This window comes from Penicillium vulpinum (assembly GCF_028829585.1).
Source record: "Penicillium vulpinum strain IBT 29486 chromosome Unknown utg000004l_segment0_segment0, whole genome shotgun sequence".
Classification (NCBI taxonomy): Eukaryota; Fungi; Ascomycota; class Eurotiomycetes; order Eurotiales; family Aspergillaceae; genus Penicillium; species Penicillium vulpinum.
In genome coordinates, this window is record NW_026643244.1 from 679,608 (window position 1) to 698,176 (window position 18,569).

The 18,569-nt window shown below is 48.3% G+C and overlaps 7 protein-coding genes across 7 annotated transcripts; 5 read left to right on the plus strand and 2 right to left on the minus strand.

The window, feature by feature from the left end:
- Positions 1-551: 551 nt before the first annotated feature.
- N7479_008803 (Alkaline phosphatase-like alpha/beta/alpha) lies at positions 552-3,325 on the minus strand (the record flags this gene model as incomplete). Its single annotated transcript, XM_057256496.1, has 3 exons — positions 552-1,134; positions 1,230-2,912; positions 2,970-3,325. 3 exons carry the CDS (start codon positions 3,323-3,325, stop codon positions 552-554), a joined length of 2,622 nt encoding a protein of 873 aa, XP_057103954.1.
- A 1,042-nt stretch (positions 3,326-4,367) lies between these two features.
- On the plus strand, positions 4,368-5,276 carry N7479_008804 (serine/threonine protein kinase; the record flags this gene model as incomplete). Its single annotated transcript, XM_057256497.1, has 1 exon — positions 4,368-5,276. One exon carries the CDS (start codon positions 4,368-4,370, stop codon positions 5,274-5,276), a length of 909 nt encoding a protein of 302 aa, XP_057103955.1.
- A 1,039-nt stretch (positions 5,277-6,315) lies between these two features.
- On the plus strand, positions 6,316-6,507 carry N7479_008805 (uncharacterized protein; the record flags this gene model as incomplete). Its single annotated transcript, XM_057256498.1, has 1 exon — positions 6,316-6,507. The coding sequence occupies one exon, from the start codon at positions 6,316-6,318 to the stop codon at positions 6,505-6,507; it is 192 nt and encodes a 63-aa protein (XP_057103956.1).
- A 1,042-nt stretch (positions 6,508-7,549) lies between these two features.
- N7479_008806 (Dabb family protein) lies at positions 7,550-8,030 on the plus strand (the record flags this gene model as incomplete). Its single annotated transcript, XM_057256499.1, has 4 exons — positions 7,550-7,568; positions 7,636-7,722; positions 7,779-7,914; positions 7,970-8,030. 4 exons carry the CDS (start codon positions 7,550-7,552, stop codon positions 8,028-8,030), a joined length of 303 nt encoding a protein of 100 aa, XP_057103957.1.
- Positions 8,031-8,373: 343 nt separating this feature from the next.
- Positions 8,374-9,718, minus strand: N7479_008807 (tRNA maturation protein LHP1; the record flags this gene model as incomplete). The annotated part of the gene is made up of 3 exons (XM_057256500.1): positions 8,374-8,470; positions 8,529-9,325; positions 9,380-9,718. 3 exons carry the CDS (start codon positions 9,716-9,718, stop codon positions 8,374-8,376), a joined length of 1,233 nt encoding a protein of 410 aa, XP_057103958.1.
- An 857-nt stretch (positions 9,719-10,575) lies between these two features.
- On the plus strand, positions 10,576-12,954 carry chsD (chitin synthase D; the record flags this gene model as incomplete). The annotated part of the gene is made up of 3 exons (XM_057256501.1): positions 10,576-10,629; positions 10,682-10,848; positions 10,929-12,954. The coding sequence occupies 3 exons, from the start codon at positions 10,576-10,578 to the stop codon at positions 12,952-12,954; spliced, it is 2,247 nt and encodes a 748-aa protein (XP_057103959.1).
- A 664-nt stretch (positions 12,955-13,618) lies between these two features.
- Positions 13,619-15,993, plus strand: hsp88 (Hsp70 chaperone Hsp88; the record flags this gene model as incomplete). Its single annotated transcript, XM_057256502.1, has 4 exons — positions 13,619-13,693; positions 13,799-13,830; positions 13,904-15,647; positions 15,709-15,993. The coding sequence occupies 4 exons, from the start codon at positions 13,619-13,621 to the stop codon at positions 15,991-15,993; spliced, it is 2,136 nt and encodes a 711-aa protein (XP_057103960.1).
- Between the last annotated feature and the right edge of the window lie 2,576 nt (positions 15,994-18,569).

Consider the following 18,569-nt stretch of genomic DNA (forward strand, 5'->3'; position numbering starts at 1 on the left):
TGGTGCTTTTGTTATAAAAGCGCCCCTGTTGAGATAGAGAAAATACCAGATTCCTATTTACTACACTACAGTATTGCCCGTCTACGATGGGCGGTGGGTTATTAGGATTTTCGAGTTCGAGCCCCAGTCTATAATGCCTATCGCGTGTAGGTAATCAAAGCTAAAAGAATCAAAATCCAAAGTGGTCATCACTTCTGACAGATGAATAATAGCTTTCATAAATCGAACAAGGTATCGTAAAATTGCAGGTGAAGAAATGAAAGAAATCGTCCGATTGTCTCGGTGTCATCAGCTGGACGGTTTTCTTGATAGATTTATTCCTTGGGGAATCTACAAGTCAAACCCTCCCTATGTGCATTATCGAATGCACGGACAAATGGCGCTGGATGCGGACCATAGCACAGTATTATGTATGTACAAGCAGTGCAATTTCCCGGAAACGCGTCCGGCTGGATTCGCATCCCATTTGGCAGGTGCCTTACCGGAGTCTAGCACCAGGTTTTCCGCGTTCTCTTCTTGTTGCTGGATCTATGGCATTGTCAAAGGGAACTTCAGCTCGTCGGATCATCAGGACTGAACTTCCAGCGTCGGTGGTTCTCCGCAATCCACCACTGAGAGATATGGGCGGCCTCACTAAGCCATGTCGCGGCCTCGGGCCCGTGCCGTGTCTGCACAACATCATACAGGGAGACGATGTTCATGTCTTCCTCGGGTTTGAACTCAAATGGGTCGGCGACAACATCGCTGAATCGCCATGGAGCATCTGGGATAAGAGGCACAACTAGACGGTATGGCTTGGCGGCTGCTCGCATGGAGATCCACGTTCCTCCCGGGTTCATTGTGGAGAAATGCCACTCTTGCTTTTTGTCCTGCTCAGGGACAAGTGGACGTAGTAGCGACTGGCCTTCGTATAAGGGGAGCAAGTCCTTCAATATATGTGCCGACTGCTCGTTGATAGAAGAGGTTTCGATTAGAATATCGAGAATGCTGGGGAGCATTTGAGTCGCAATGACGGCGCTGCTGATTTCGACCGGGGGTAGCTTGGGATGGGCTATCAGTAGGGGCACGTGGAAACTGCCTACATGGGGGTCATGGTTGGCCGTTACACCACCATCGTTTGGAAGAGACAAACCACTGCAACCGGGTTAATAACTTTATATGCCACATTGTGCTTATGCTTTGGTAGAACACTAGAATCTCATAGTCTGTAAGGAGTGGATATAACTTACTGGTCACCTGCCATGACAAGCAGGGTCTCATCGATGACTCTAGCCTCTTCAAGGATCTCGAGGATCGTGGCTAGCCAGTCATCCTGATACTTGAGGGTATTAAGGTACCGGTTCAACTTGTCGTTCCATCCAAGGCCATTGCCGAAGTACTCTTCGTACTCCCCAGGCTTGAACCAAGGAGTATGAGTATTGTGAGTTAGATGGCCGATGAAGAGACGAGTGTTGTTCTTCTTCGCCTCGGCGAATGCATCCCGCATGTAGTTTTTGAGTGTGTGATCGGGATGACCATATTGCTGCTCCTCCTCTGGCTCCTCTGGAATGTATTTAGCGCCATTTTCATTAATTGATTCTTTTGTCGTGATATCTTTGAATCCCATGGCAGGCGTAAGCCCATCCTGATGGTCCCAGGTACCATAGTGGGACTGCATCCACATAGAATGCCATGGCCAGGAGGTCCAATCGTCAGTCTGATTGGTAATGTTTGATTGTTGGTTCAACGCGTCGAATATGTGTGGCAGGCAAGGCTGGTAAATATCGTGCAGATACTCAAGGTTACCTTGGACAGCAATGGGGCTTACACCGCACATAGTGGCTGTAATACTCTTCATGGTGTATGTACCGGATGTGTATGCCTTTTTCGCGCTAAGACCACCATATGGTGTTGGACGATCCTTGTCCTCGTTGAATCCAGTCTCAAATCCGGTGAACCTTTCGGCAGTGGGAGTGAGATTGGCGAGTCTACCCATAACCTCCTCGGGAATGTTTCCATTGTAAGAATTTTTGATGTGCTCCATGATGTAGGAGTCGGAGCGGAAGGGAAACACGTCCTGGCGATTGCTCTCTAATTTGATGACCATAACATGCTTGATCTTCATGTCTCCGCTGTGGAGCACGTCACGGATGGACTCTAGAATGTCATTCTGGAGATTGGGAGTATGTAAAGGATCTTTCATCGGGTTGTAGTGTTCATACAAATAGTCTTTGGGTGCGGTGTTGTTGAGATGGTTAATGCGGAAAGGAGACCAATCCGGGAAGGCAGTTGCCGCATCGCCCGTATGTAACCAGTCGAATGTCGGGAAGTTGTCTAGAGCAGTTTGTCCTTCTAGCCAGCTGAAATCGCCCGGCAACGATGCGACACTTCGCCGAGAAGACCCAAACTTGAGACCACCAAACGGGGCGAGAGGGAGAGATCCGGAAAGAAAACTATACACCACGTCGCTGGGACGAATGACACAGAGGAAAAGGAGGATTGCGCTGCAGGATACCACGATAGCGGGCTTCAGTAATGCCCGACTCTTCTGTGGAGGCGGGTCTTGAGGCATATCCAGCAGCGACACGGAGTCGTTGTCATCACCCACGTCAAATTCATCGATTGCAATTTGCTCGTAGGTATCTGGGTGCGGCAGAGCTTGCTTATCCCGACGGAAGTAGCGGTATGTCGCGGACAATACCGCACCCCAGACCCTCAGGAAGGCTCCCGTAGCCCGGGATAGATACGGTGTGGCATAGAATGCGCCAACCAAAATTGACGCCTCGAGAAAGATAGCGACAAACAGGGCTGACAAAACAAGTAAGGCAGTGGGATTGCCCTTGTGGAAGGTGTGCGATAAGCGCCAGTGGATCTCCGAGCCCTTGTGGATGTAATGGGAGATGTTGGCGGAAATCATGGACGAGGTATATAGACTGGAAGATAATTAGCAATTCGCTCATTATTTGTCCGTGAATCCGAGGACCACCGACCTGAATAACGCAGTGAACACAGCCGCTATATCCCGAGTCGTTCGCCATTGGTATGATCGGGCCAGGCCACGCGCGCCCAGAATGATCAAAATATCCAGGAAAAAGAATGTGGGGCCCCATGCGAGAAGGGATAATACCGTCAGCGCATTGAGATGGGCGTAGATGTGGAAGGCTTTGGAGAGCAGGACGGAGATAAAAATGACTGAAAAGAAATATGCGCGAGAAGCTGTCCAGCCATGGTCAATATGTGATTGAGGGGATTTGGCGACTTTGATGGCGAAGGTGGCTGCAGATTCAAGCTTCCCACGCAGCCGTTGGGTGAGCCCGCCCCCTTGCAGCTGCCAGGCGGGTTTCATGATATGTACGGAAACACTGGAATGCGTCAAATCATTGAAGAGTGTTGTACTTGAACTAGCCAAAGAACAAAAATTCCCTAGTCATTAAGGTAACCGAAGAGGCGCAAGAGGGAAGAACCAAGGCTCAGAGAACAAAAACAAGGAGAGAGCTTCGAAAAAGAATAATCATGGAAGATGCAAAAAGGGTCCACATAGGGGGGCAAGAGCACTCCGAAACTCCACCTTCTACACGTGCATAGGCATTTTGTGTGGAAATAATCTATTGATGGAAATGATCATCGTATGTCTATCATCATAGGGCAGAATACTTCTAATCTGATATTCCCGCCCCCGCCAAGACTAAAATAGTAGGTGAGCACGCGAGGGAAATAATTCTTCCGGGTTCTATTAAACAGGGAAAACTACCTAACCTTGGAATGCTTAGTTATTTGGGGCCAGGCTTACATTATACATACAGCGTCCATAGGTACAATTACTTTTGTACATATACTCCCACATAACTTACGGCCTCTTGAGGCGTTTGTGGAGATCGCCTTGGCAAAGCCCAAAAAAACACGCGTACCACCCGATTTCAACCTGTCATAATCCTCCCTGAGCTCCACTTCCTAGGTTCTTACTCCGTCATCCCCTATGGACGATTGGATTCTGATAGACTATACAGAATATTTGACGGAGATATATGAGAGAGATTATTATCTTCAAAGACTATGGCCACCATTTTTTTTTGCTAAGAGAATATTTAAGAAAACTTCCAAAAAAAAGAGAAACGTTGCCAAAAAGAACCACAGACGCTATTCTTGTATAGCATCAATATATAACACAAAAAGTAGTATCCATCTACCTATGGATGTACTTAGATGGTGTTAATGTCAAAGGTCATGTGATAGGCGTTCGGTATTAAATTACACAGGGTGGTTGGGCCAGCAGAAACCCTGCAGGTGCCTAGATGCCCTCCAACTGAGGTCCAAAGGCCGTTCTTTGTCACTCCACCAACCTTTTATGCCCCACCTTGTCAATATAAAAAATATTCATGTCATCAACAATGGAAAGGATATCCAAACCATATCCCAACAATATCACATACATATGTGTTCCCGGGTCGGAAGAAGGAGCTGATTCCTCACCTCGTTCCTGTCCCAAAAAGACCTCAGAAACACGACACGGTGAAGTTATATATGTTACCAAAGGCAAGGTTTTGGCCTGGGGTGGGACGGCCGTTCTCGAACGATTACCTTCTGGTGCCGTTGTGAAGACACCCATCCCAAATCCATATTGCCCTCCTGAAGAAGAGGATCATCGTCGAAATATGCGTCTTGAGGCCAGGATATACGCCATGATAGGAGAGAATCCATGTGTCCCCAGGATCATTCACTGGGACCAAGAAACCTGCTGCCTCACCATGGAGTATCTGGAGAACGGGAATCTTAAAGAATATGTTCCGCAGAGCATGCAAAACATCACACCTCAACTTCAACTCAAATGGAGTAGACAGGCTGCTAAAGCGCTTGGTGTTCTCCATGCTCTTCAGATTATACACTGCGATTTGTCCCCAAGGAACTTCCTTCTTGACCTGAACCTTGATGTTAAAATCGCTGATTTCGGCGGCGCTTCGCTGTGCGGCTCAGATCCCTCAGCCACTCCAGCAACAAGGTTCCGACACCCTGGCTATGATTGGAATGCTCCTCCAGTATTTGAGGATGATATTTTCAGTCTTGGGTCTCTCGTTTACTTTATAATGACAGGCTCTTATCCCTACAAGGACATTCTTAGTGACGAAGTTGAGAAGCTTTACCAAGTTCAGCAATTCCCTGATGTTTCTTCAATTATTTGTGGCACTGTTATCATGCAGTGTTGGCATCGACGAATACACTCGGCCCATACTGTATATGACGCCCTTTCAGCTGTTAAAAGACAGTATGATTCAAAAAGGTTGGAAACAAAATCGAATTAGAGTTCACCAAAGGTCTCTGTGAAAGTTAATCATCCAAAAACCCTCTCTACATGCACTAGCTCCTGAATACACCTCACTTCAGCAGCAGTATCAAGATTCAAAAAGATAACCAACTTCGTGAAAAGCTGCAAACTTCATGGCGAAAAGTAACGGAAGTACAAAAAAAGAACTACAATAAGCATCACCAAGAAATATCCCCGAAGAAAAACGATCCTGTGGCTCTGTCAACAAAGAACCTCAGATTGAAACCAGGCACAATCAAAAAGCTGTCCCCACGCTGGATAGGATCCTTCCGAATCTTTGAATGTGTAGGAAAATGGGCGTATCGCTTCCTGCTCGCCGTCTCATGCGTACGTAGTAACCTATAATATGTTCTCTGTCTCCCTATTTTAACCATAGTAGCACAGAATGGGAAGTGGAAGAAATCAAGCATTAAGTGTTTGAGAAAGAGCCCCGCTACTTAGTAAAATGGCATAGATAGCCATCGGAATACAACTAATAGGTTCAAATGTTCCTAAGAGTGCAGTAACGAATACCCTAAGAATCATTACGAAATATAAGAAAGCACAGAAGTCAAAGTAATCGATTAACATAGTGCATCAGTAGTACCACGCACTGGCACCTAGGAAAAACAACTAAATGAGGGACCTATACCGTCTCACCACGATAGGGCACTCCAAACTAGAGAAGAATAAGAGAGAAAAGGAAGAACAACTGAGCCACCACTCTTACAGTTGCTAGTTAAAAGGGAATATGCCCATTTGGCTAATAAGCACCATGCTCTTCAACCCACTATCCTTGAGAAAATCCTCAACAGCCAAAACATAGCTGGTACGAAAGTCATAGCGGCACCGCGCCACACAGTAGTCGATTCCTGAGCAGTATACGGGTAGAGGCTTCCATCGCTAACATATCCCAAGCATGGTCGGTATCGCGAGGGTCTCGAGGGATATCTATATGGACCAGCTGGGGCAGATGAATTTATGCACCCTGGTTCAGAAGCATGACATTCGAATCTAACGGGGCCGTTATTGTCACTATGGCTGTTATAGCTGCGTCGATAACGCCTGTGGACCGTGTTCTGATTGCTAACTGCACCGTTATTTCTGATATCATCCTTGATCAAGTAGACTGTGTTGTTGCCGCTAGGACGCTTGTGTCCTCACCACGATCGTACAATCCGTCCTTCTTACAAGTTCTCCTCCCCAATAGCCCTCATCAAGAATTATAGTCGCCAAAAAATCTCAAAAAGTTAACCAAATATGCCAGGACCGTAAAATCAATTATTCTTGTGGGAGTGTTCTCCCGTTTAGGTTGTGAGCGGTTCTCATCCTTGCGCAGTTGTTTCTTGCCATCCTTTGTGAAAGAGTTCGTGAAGTTGCCTCAAGGGTGTTCAAAGGTGCGAGGGCGGGTGCCGAGATATAAGCCTGACATTGTAATGCTGGTAGAATTAATTTATATAAGGGTCAAGGAATATATAGCTGAGTTGCGCTTCTGTTATCAAGTCTTTCAACCACAAAGAGGGTAGGAAGGCGGTTGATGAAGGAGATTAGTGGATATTTGTATAAATCTTGATGATAATTGAGCGAGTATAGTGTAGAAACATGGCACGGTTTAAGGGAGAAGTTGACAAATGATAGGTAGCAGCCAGCACGCTGGGGTTGTTTTTATGCTCAGCAGGAGAGAAAAGTCTACTTAGTAGGCAGACAAAATATATGTATGTAGTAGAGGCATAATGCCTGTGTAGAGTGTGGATTTCCAGAGACAAAAATAGGAAGACGCTCGGTGCACATAGGAGGATTTCTCCAGCCCCTTCTAGCAAAAACTCAGCTGGTTCCTTCACTTATTATTTTCTTAGAATATTTGCCTTGTACACATCTGTCCCCTCTCTTCTTCACAACAAACATACCTCCGATTCTTCCGGTCATTCAGCATGGGTGGGTATCCAATCCTGATCCTGCCCGAAGGAACTGAACGGTCTATCGCGTTAGGAGCAGCAAGTGCTTGCTATCTTTGAGGATAACTTGGACAAGTCATCAAACCCTATCTCAAACATGATGTTGGAGCCTATAGCGATGAGGTGATTGAGCATACACACCGTATAGAATATCACCGGCGCAGAAGACATTCGTCCAGGCCATCGGACATCCGCCGAAACCCCCACTAGCACCCCACCGTCACCCCGCTGATCATAACGACGCAATAACCGGGGCAATATTATTAAATAAATTGAGGAACGTACATCTATCATCATCCGCGAGGAGTCAGTCAAAATGCCAGTTTATCACATTGGTGAGTCAGAGTCAGCCGAGTGTTGAAAAGACATGAAACAAACCCCAATCACTAACCGAGCTACAAGTCCTCTTCCGCCTTAAGCCCGGCGTCACACCCGAGCAGATCGCCACCTGGAAGGAGAAATCCCATGGAATGGTGGGGAAAATTCCTGGTAGGTGAGACCCTGAAGTTCAGATTGAGACGATTTCTCATGGAAACTTGCAATAGGACTGTTGTCGTTGAAGAGCGGTACCCCGTTGCCGATATCGATTCCCCGTGCCCAGGGATTCGATATGGGACTCGTTGCTGTTTTGGAGACGGCTGAGCATGTCGCTAGCTATGCGGTGCATCCTGCTCATTTGGAGTAAGTTCTTCTCGGGTCAGTGAGGACTATGGGTTGATTTGCTGATACTTCGAAGGGTTCATAAAATGCGAGAGGAGCTATGCGATGATACTTTGGCCTATGATCTGGAGTTCTAGGCGTTTTGGTATATCAAGTGATATAGCCAAGTCTAGTTCTAAGGTACTACCAGGTTTATTCGTGATGGGAAGAGTTTTGAGAACAGTCCGTTCAAACGGCTCATTTGTACATATCAAACCCCAGGCCTCGGTCAATCGTAGGCACCGAAGCCTGCCTAGCCAACCCGTAGATGCTCGTAACGAAATGACATAACGCCGAGAAAAGGTTCACCTCTATGAAATAATTGGAAAACAGAGGCAGGATCTCCAATCCGCAATACTTTTTGAATCAATCCTGCCGATCGAGCGAATCAGAGAACAAGAATTAAGGACAAGACATTTCAATTCGCTGAAATTAGATGGCTTATTCTTTGGCGTCCACCTTCTTGGCGGGGTGATCGCCGTTAGCACCCTCATCCTCACGGGAACGCTTCTGGGTGCTCTGCACAACTGGGACACCACTATAATCAAAGTCAGCACTTATACTCTCACTACGGATATCAGATCAGTTTGACTTACCGAGAGTCCTTCTGGGCCTCGCGGGGAGCCTGGAAGCCATTCTGCTGGTCCTCAGTGCGGCGTTCGCGCCAGTCACGACCATTGTCACGGTCATTGCGGTCACGACCATCACGGCCGCCACGGCCACGGCCACCGCCACCACGACCACGGCCACCGCGTCCGCCACGACCGCCACGTCCACCACGGCCACCACGGCCGCCGCTGTTGCGAGCGCTGGAGGGGTAGACGTTGCCATTCTTGATCTCCTCGACCTTCTCGTCGCAGTACTCCTTCTTGCTCTTGAAGATAAGATCACGGTCCTTCCACTGGGGCTTCTTCTCGAGAGCGAGGAAAGCCTTCTGCTTCTCCTCAGACTCAAACTCAACAAAGATGCTGCCCTTGAAGGTCTTGTCGTTGTGAGTGCGGCGGAGGCGGATGGCGTTTGTAGGACCGTAGGGGGCGAAAAGAGCCTCGATATCGAGCTGTGTGGTGGGCTCTTCCTCGCCGAAACCGAAGCCCTTGGCGTAGATGGAGCGGGCCATGGAGGCGTCCTCGAAGACCTTGATGGCCTTGGCATCGTGCTCGTTCACGGACTCGGGCAGAGGGACCTTGCGCTTGACGGCGGTGTCGTTGTCAGTCAGCTCGACGTTCTCGGCGGTCTTGAGGGCCTCGACGATAGCGCTGAAGGGTTGGAAGCGGCGCATGCGCTTGAAAGAGTGAAGGAGTTCAAGGGGCACAGCGTTGTTGGCGCTGCCGCCAACCTTGGAGAGAAGGAACTTGTCCATGGGGAGGTTAGAATCGGAGAAGTAGAATTCGACCTAGGGTATAAGCGTTAGTTCGGATCTAGCGAAGGGGCGTTTTGATGATCTTACCTGCTTGCGGATCTGAACAGGGTCGTCGGTTACCTCCTGGGTGGAGGGATCGAACTTGGCGTTGTTCTGGCGAGGGCCACGGCCACCACGGCCATCGCGCTGGAAGCTGCGGGTCTCGCGCTTCTCAGTCTGCTCTGTGGTCTTCTCTTCGGCCTTCTCAGACTTCTCTCCGAGCTTAGCAGCTTCAGCGACAATGCGGGCCTCCTCGGCATCCTGAGCGGGCTGCTCAGTGGCAGTTTCCTCCTTGGTGGCAGTTTCCTCCTTTAGTTCAGCGAGGACATTCTGAACATCCTTCTCAGCCTCGGCGTTGGCAACAGGGGTCTTTTGTTCTTCGGCCATAGTTGCGAATTGTATGTGGAGACTATTTCAGATGTGAAAAAAATGATAAGCAGAATGTTTCGACGCGCCGGAGATGAGTCAGAGAAAACAGAAAGTCCAGAACAAGAGATCGGGGGAGATTTATAGATAGCCTGGGGGGAAATGGTAACAATACCTTTATAGATTGATCAATGCGCTATTCAGAATACTATTGCGCTTGTGACAATATCTCGCGGCGGGGAGAATCTGGGATTTTTTTTTGAGCTCCATTAGCGCCTCAGGCAGACACTAGCCTGCTATTGGTTAGGGTGGATTAGAACTATTCCATTTTGGGCAATTCGACCATTCTATACATTGTTCTATTGTCTGCATTGTATTCAAAGGGTGCAATGACAATAGATGAATAGTATCATTGATAGAATGTTCCAAAAGAAGTGTGTCAGATCCGTAATACTCATATTTTCGCTGAAAACTGTCAAACTGCGACCAGAACGAGGACATGAGGCGCATCGCACCTTCCCAAATACCGTGGTTAGGTATATGCCAACTCCATTTCTCTTCCACCTGAGACCTCTCGTACTCATCCTGTCACATAGCATTCACGCTTATCAAATATTACATATAGCTTATGTTGAATATTCCTTCCAGGACGATTTTAATCTGGATATCCCATTCACCACAAGATCGTACATAACCTTATCAGGCCCCGAGTTGTGAGTAACGCTCTGTTGGCTTTGAGATCCTGAATTCTGCTAACCAGACATGGAGTCAAGGCCTCCATCGTCTACACGCAATACCTACCTTCGAACCATTTAACCTTCCCCTTCGGTGCTGTCTTCAACATTTAACAGACTACAAAGCAGGTTTGCCAAATCAAAATGGCGCTCTCACAAAGGGATTCGTCGGTTAATGGGACCTGGCCAACCAAAGACGCATGTTCTCCCCCATCTGGCCTTCGAATGTCATCCTAACTACCCTCGACAGATAATCTACCTCTCAATCGTCGGCCCATTGATGCTCGCAGCCCTGTTTGAATGGGTTCTCTGGCTCAGCGCCTTCATCTACTGCTTAATAAAGGTTTGGATAAAAGCAGACCATTGGAGTATAAGAGTTCTCGCCGTGGTGATGGTGTTCTTGTTCACAGTGATGCGGTAGGTTTCCTGGACATCGGGGGCTCATTACATAGCAGCTTTATTCAGGAACATCGACTGACGAACACATATAATAATAGACTTGCATTCCTTCTAGTCATGCTCGTGACACTACCGTTGCCGCCACAGATCACGGTTAAATTACCCCACGAAATGGTACATGGCTTTCAAGTATTCGCGTTCTGGTCCTTTTCTGTTCTTCTGATCGGTCCATGGCTATTCTGTGTTTACGGACTCACCACCAATTCACTGGGGAGAAAAAAGAGGATCAAGCGAGTACTTGATGATCGGACGGCTCCGAAGACTGTGGTTGTGATGCCAGTATACAAGGAGGAGCCAAGTATCTTGATTAAAGCCATCGACTCCGTGGTTGACTGCGACTACCCTGCGAATTGCATCCATGTGTTTCTGTCATACGATGGCGGCAAGGTGGATGAGCCTTATCTCCGTGTCCTTGACCATCTTGGTATTCCGGTCTCACTGGAAAGCTATCCTCAAAGCATTGACTGCATTTACAAGGGTGCACGAATCACGGTATCTCGCTTCAAACATGGCGGTAAAAGGCACTGCCAAAAGCATACTTTCAAGCTCATCGACAAGGTCTATGCTGAGTACCTGAGGAGACATGACAATCTGTTCGTGCTTTTCATTGATTCTGACTGCATTCTCGATCGAGTTTGCTTGCAGAACTTCATGTACGATATGGAACTTAAGCCAGGCAGCAAACACAATATGCTCGCAATGACGGGCATCATTACATCGACGACAGAAAAAAACAGCTTGTTGACGATTCTTCAAGACATGGAATACGTCCATGGTCAGCTTTTTGAACGATCTGTTGAGTCTGGCTGTGGTGCGGTAACTTGTCTCCCTGGAGCTTTGACTATTCTACGCTTCTCGGCTTTCCGCAAGATGGCCAAGTATTACTTTTCGGACAAGGCTGAGCAATGCGACGATCTCTTCGACTATGGAAAATGTCATCTTGGGGAAGACAGATGGCTCACTCACTTGTTCATGATTGGTGCTACGGAACGGTATCAAATCCAGCTATGTATGAGCGCCTTCTGCAAGACTGAGGCTGTTCAGACCTTTGCAACTCTCTTGAAGCAACGCCGGCGATGGTTCCTAGGTTTCATCACCAACGAGGTTTGCATGATCACTGATATCCGACTCTGGAAGCGCTATCCCCTTCTGTGTCTGGTTCGATTCATGCAAAATACAATCCGGACGACTGCACTGCTCTTTTTCATCATGATAATCGCACTACTTACAACCTCTAAGAAGGTGGACGATCTTCCTGTGGGATTCATGGGGGTGTCCTTGGGGTTGAATTATTTACTCATGCTATACTTTGGCCTGCGTCTCGGACGCTATAAAGCCTGGCTTTACCCCATCATGTTCGTTGTAAACCCGTTCTTCAACTGGATTTACATGGTCTATGGTATTTTCACGGCCGGTCAGCGAACTTGGGGTGGACCACGAGCCGATGCTGCCACTGCTGATGATCATACCACGCCAGGAGAAGCAGTTGAACGGGCCAAAGAGCAGGGCGATGAGTTCAATGTGAACGTCGATACATTCCGCACCAAGCTTGTGCGCCGGAGATCCGTCCCTGTCCGCCCATCGCCCAATGTGGAAGGTCGATTTGCACCTGCCAAGCAGTTACTTGATGGGTTTTATGTCAACACAGCCGGCCCTGGGCCCGCATTGGCACGGATGGTCAATGCGATGGAAAATCCCGAAGGCTTCCAGTACCGACTACCTCCTCTCTTTTCCCATTCGACTGACTCTGTGCTCAGCGCATCTGATTGCGGCTCTAGCTCGATCGCCACGCCACAGAACGTTGAAACCCTCCTGATGAGTGAAGAAGACCAAAAGAAACTTTATTATGCACGCCAAGGTCAGGCATTAAATTGCTCGGTGAGCCTTGGTGGTCAGAATTCGGAGAACCGCTTTGATGGGCCTATGGTTTCTGCGTTTGGGCACGATGACTCCGTGGAACTCTCCCATCCATCGGAAGCATACCAGATGGGGCGTTCTGAGAATGTTCCTCCAGCCTACCCCAAGCCAAAAGGCATGGCGCCGAGCTACATTCAAACCCCGTGACACCCCGTGACTCCACCTTTATGATATTATTGTCTAACAAGAACATATGTACCAGGCCCATGACGTCAGCTCTCTTTTTTTGCCCTTTTTTCCTCTTTTTTTTTCTTCTTTTTTTTAGTCCGGCCGATTCGTCTCATTCTGCATAGCTTTGTTGGCCATTCTATTCTTATGTCTTTCAGCCTGACGGTTTTGCTTCTCGCTTCTGTAGCTTTTAGAATTCAAATCACATTCAAGTCCAAAGCATATGATGTAGCCAATGATCCACTGTAGATTCCTCATCGGGCGGTGATCAATTTTTATTCTGCTGGACAGGAAGTTAGGCGGTGAAAGTGGGTGGTCCAGCAGTCACCAGAAGGTTCGATGAGGTACCAGCACAGTCCAGATGGTAAGAAACGTATATAGGCCAGTGGGAGTGAAGGAAATGAAAGAAAGAAAAGCACAATCTGACAAATTTTACGTTATCAATTATACCCCAAATTTGAAATCCCTTAGTTCAGCGCCTAAAGATCCCGCCAGACCGCTTGACACTTGGTCATCGCCCCTCCAATAATAGTGGAGTGGCGTGCAAATTCTCCCCTCCGACTTCTCTCACTTTTCTTCTTTTGAATCTTCCATCTCTCTCTACCTCCCCCTACCTCCCCATACCCCCCTACTTTCTTCCATAATGAGTGTCGTCGGCATAGATTTGGGTGCGCAGAGCACCAAGATTGGTGTTGCCCGCAACAAGGGCATTGACATTGTGCGTGTTACCCCACGGTCTCGATGCGGTCTTCGCTCGGGATGAATCATGAACTCTCGAATCTGAGCAATTGCGCTAACTGCTTTTTTTAAATTGACATTATAGATTGCCAATGAGGTTTCCAACCGTCAAACTCCGTACGTCCCAATAACCCAATGACCCCTCCCCGCTGTCCATCAGATAACAGAATACTGATTTGAATTCTTTTAGCTCCGTTGTTGGATTCACGCCTCGCAGCCGAAACCTCGGTGAGGCTGCCAAGGGTGCAGAGATCTCTAACCTGAAGAACACCGTCGGCTCCCTCAAGCGCCTGATCGGTCGTTCTTTCAACGACCCCGATGTCGCCATCGAGCAAGAATACAACACATGCACCCTGGTCGACGTCGATGGCCAGGCCGGTGTCGAGGTCAGCTACCTCGGCAAGAAGGAGAAGTTCACAGCCACCCAGTTGGTCGCTTCCTACCTTTCCAAGATCAAGGATATTACCTCTAAGGAATTGCGCGCTCCCGTCTCCGATGTCACTATCAGCGTTCCTGCCTGGTTCACTGATGTGCAGCGCCGCGCTATGATTGACGCTGGTAACATTGCTGGCCTCAACATCCTCCGTCTCATCAACGACACCACCGCCACCGCTCTCGGCTACGGTATCACCAAGTTGGATCTCCCCGGCCCCGAGGAGAAGCCCCGCCGTGTGATGTTCATCGATATCGGTTACTCCGACTACACTGCCTCCATTGTTGAGTTCCGCAAGGGTGAACTCAACGTTAAGGCTACCGCCTACGACCGTCACTTCGGTGGCCGTAACTTCGATAAGGCTGTGACCGAGCACCTCGCCGTCGAGTTTAAGGAGAAGTTCAAGGTCGACATCAACACTAACGGAAAGGCCTGGACCCGTACCTTGGTTGCTGCCGAGAAGCTCAAGAAGGTCCTTTCGGCTAACGCCCAGGCACCTCTCAGCGTCGAGTCCCTTATGGATGACACTGACGTTCGCGCTATGATGAAGCGTGAGGAGCTTGAGCTCATGGTCAAGCCTCTCCTTGACCGACTCACCGCTCCCCTGGAGCAGGCCCTTTCCGAGGCCAAGCTTCAGGTCGAGGACATTGACTACATCGAGATGGTCGGTGGCTGCACCCGTGTCCCCGCTATCAAGGACACCATCAGCAAGTTCTTCGGCAAGGGTCTGTCCTTCACCCTGAACCAGGATGAGGCCATTGCCCGCGGTTGTGCTTTCAGCTGTGCTATTCTCTCCCCCGTTTTCCGTGTCCGTGACTTCGCTGTTCACGACATTGTTAACTACCCCATCGACTTCACCTGGGAGCAGTCCCCCGAGATCCCCGATGAGGATACCAGCCTCACTGTCTTCAGCCGCGGCAACGTCATGCCCTCCACCAAGATTCTCACTTTCTACCGCAAGCAGCCCTTCGATCTCGAGGCCCGCTACTCTAACGTCGAGTCCATGCCCGGCAAGGTCAACCCCTGGATTGGCCGCTTCTCCGTCAAGGGCGTCCAGGCTGATGCCAACAACGACTTCATGATCTGCAAGCTCAAGGCCCGTCTTAACCTGCACGGTATTCTCAACGTCGAGTCTGGATACTACGTCGAGGATATGGAGGTCGAGGAGCCCGTCGAGGAGGAGAAGAAGGAGGGTGATATGGACACCGAATCCAAGGAGGAGCAGCCCAAGAAGACCCGCAAGGTTAAGAAGCAGGTCCGCAAGGGCGATCTCCCCATTACCTCCGCCACCGGCGGCTTCGACCAAGCCACTAAGGAGGCCTGGACCGAGCGTGAGAACGCTATGTACATGGAGGATAAGCTCGTCGCTGAGACCGACGAGAAGAAGAACGAGCTCGAGGCCTCCATCTACGAGCTCCGTGACAAGATCGATGGTGTTTACTCCGAGTTCGCCAGCGAGGAGGAGAAGGAGAAGTTGAAGTCCAAGCTCATGGACACTGAGGTGAGTTTCGAATCCGCATTTCTGAATAACTATTTTAAGACATACTAACGCATCATCTCAGGACTGGCTCTACGAGGATGGCGAGGACGCTACCAAGTCCGTCTACGTCGCCAAGATGGATGACATCCGCTTCATTGCCGGCCCCATCATCCAGCGCTACAAGGAGAAGGTCGAGGCTGAGCGTGACGCTGTCCGCAAGGCTGACGAGGAGGCCGCCGCCAAGCGTCGTGCCGAGATCGATGCCAAGAAGGCCGAAGAGGATGCCAAGAAGGGCACCGAGGGTGACGCCGAGATGAAGGACGCCCCCGCCGAAGGCGAGGCCCAGGGCGAGACCGAGGAGCAGTAGATCATTCATGACACTGGAACGATTTGCTGATGTTTTTCTTTTTCTTTTTTTGTTTTCTTGGTTGGGATTCGGAAAAACCATTCCCAACTGCGCTTTACTCTGATCTAATATGATTCATTACTAACATTTGGATCGGGTAAATCGCTGCGTTTTATGACGAAAAGGACTTTTTTTAAGAGATGTTTCACGGAGCTAGAGATTTCGATCGAATTTGGTCGTTGGCCACTTTGTTTTTTTGTTCTAATGGCAAACGGTTGTGATGTAGATCGTTCCTGTTCCTTTCGATATGTTTATGAATAGATGAAAATATCAACGCCTTTGTCTTCAACTTCGTTTTCTTGGGACTTCGAACTTTTGAGATCTAGAATAAGTAGCATGTCTCGTTGGCGAAGCGACTCATCCTGATCGTTCAGGGTCAAAAATCAGGTCTTCGCATCACTACCGAATGTCTAACTTAATACGTAGTACGAGATTTTGCCAACTAAGGCATGAGCAAAAGGTTGCTACTCTCGGTAAGACTCGGAAGTTATTGTTTAATAGATGTGTTTACATAGAGCCTTGAGGGATGTTCATGGGCTAACAGAAGAACTAGGTAGAGTCAAGATCTGAGAACTGAGTCCCATGCAGCCATCAAAACATCTGCTAGCATTTCCCGGTGATCAATGTCTCCCTGCAATGACGAGTGTTGATATTTCCAAACCAACGATTCCGTGATATGGAGCTAAATGAACTCGTTAATGCACCAACCTAGCTTTGGTGGACAGCAGGCTGGCTAGTTCTGCAAGACAGGCAGCCCTATTCAAAGTCCGAAGGGTATTCAGGGATGAGCAGGTCTCGAAATTTTCTGAGTTCCCGCAAGTGCGCCTCAGTATGTTCTGACTCCCGCCAAACAGTCAAGCCGGTCCTAGACAACAGATATTCCGGCCACTCCCTAGGGAACCAGCCATCGAGTTTCATTCTCTTCAACCACCGGAATCTCCCAAGCTCACGCAAAAACTCGATATCCACAGCTGCACACCAATTGGCAGCACTGAACCGAATGGAAATCTGTACGTCAAGTTCCTCGAGACCGACAGCTTCTGTGGAAAGTTTATTCAAGAATGCAGGCCATCCTGGGCGGTAAACCGGCTTAACTTGGACAATAACGATGCGTAGCTTTTTTATCAGTGATGGATCGAGGGTTTCAAGCCATTGCAAACCAATCGCAAGGTCCTTGACTTCGAAGGCAGTCGTTGAATAAAAAGGGGTATGGTCATATCGTGGGTACTTTGAGGATTTGTAATGAGATACGAGGGGAACGACTCAGTGGACATGATGATGAAGTATGTAAGTTTTTTCTAGATAATGGAAGCACAGAAGTGTGATGTAGGATCTGAGAAAGGGAGATTGAGAAACAGGATAAACCAGGATTTGAAACAAAGTATGAGATCAGATCATTGTGCAAACAAGCATAGGTCCCTATTTGGGACTTTTTTTCTTACGGCACTTCTACCACTTTACTCGAAGACAGACTGGAGGCGGTAGATGAGAAGGTCCTGGTCAACGTCAATATTCCAGCCTACGAGAATTTTACCGGATAGCCGAAAACCTTCAGCAACACGAAGACAACTGGGGCGAGCATCATAGGAACTGGCAGTGGGCTTTTGGTGGAATCGAGAAAGTCTGGACTTTGAGGTTTGCTCCCTTATGTTCTTGGGATTTCTCGAGAAAATCATGTAGCTAATCATGTTTTACTTGAAGAGGCCATCTTCTCGTAGTTTGGGTGTATTGGTTTCGAACCCCAAGAAAACGACCATAGCACATTGGCATCTACAGTTAGTATCCAGTAGTACTTAACAGCTTCCGTTTTGTTTTATTTTAGTTGAAACAGAAATGAACCAGTATGGCATTCTAGGGCTTAGTTGACCCTCGTCGTACCATTCGGCTATTCCTATAAATGGGTTTGGCCTATTCATTTTGCAATCCTCTTCCTTGTTCATAGATTGTATACTGGAATCCAGAGCCTTCTCAACCCGAATTTCTTACCAAGATGAGACTTTATGCCTTTATATTGTCTTGTTTTTGTTGATGAGTGATATTTATTATGTATAGTATCACCATAGTAAAAAGGCACAGCCTTTAAACCACCCTAACTATATCGTGCTTCGATGATCTGCTTCATGATCTACTCTAGGAAGGCTGTCATCACTCAGACCTCCTTATACAAGTCAGTTTAACGTTACGTTCTAAACACGCCTCACAATATCACATGCATGTTGCCTCTGGTGGTGATGTGACAGACATTGCAGAAAAAGAGGGTCAATGCTTCTGCAAGATAAAAAGATTGCACGGCCTTGAACATAGGAGAACGTAGAGGGCGCAAAGCTTACAGGGGTCTCCCTTCAGCTTTCAAGCGCCTGGCTGCAAGGAGAGAAATTGGCGCTTAGTCTAGTCTTATGATTGGGGAATTATGCTATGTCACCACGGCGTGCGGAATTGGCTAGGCATGGCTCCCCTACTCATCTATGATCAACAATGTTGGCTCTAAACACTGCCCAATAACAATATTTTTAAAGCACACGCATCCTGTACCTAAC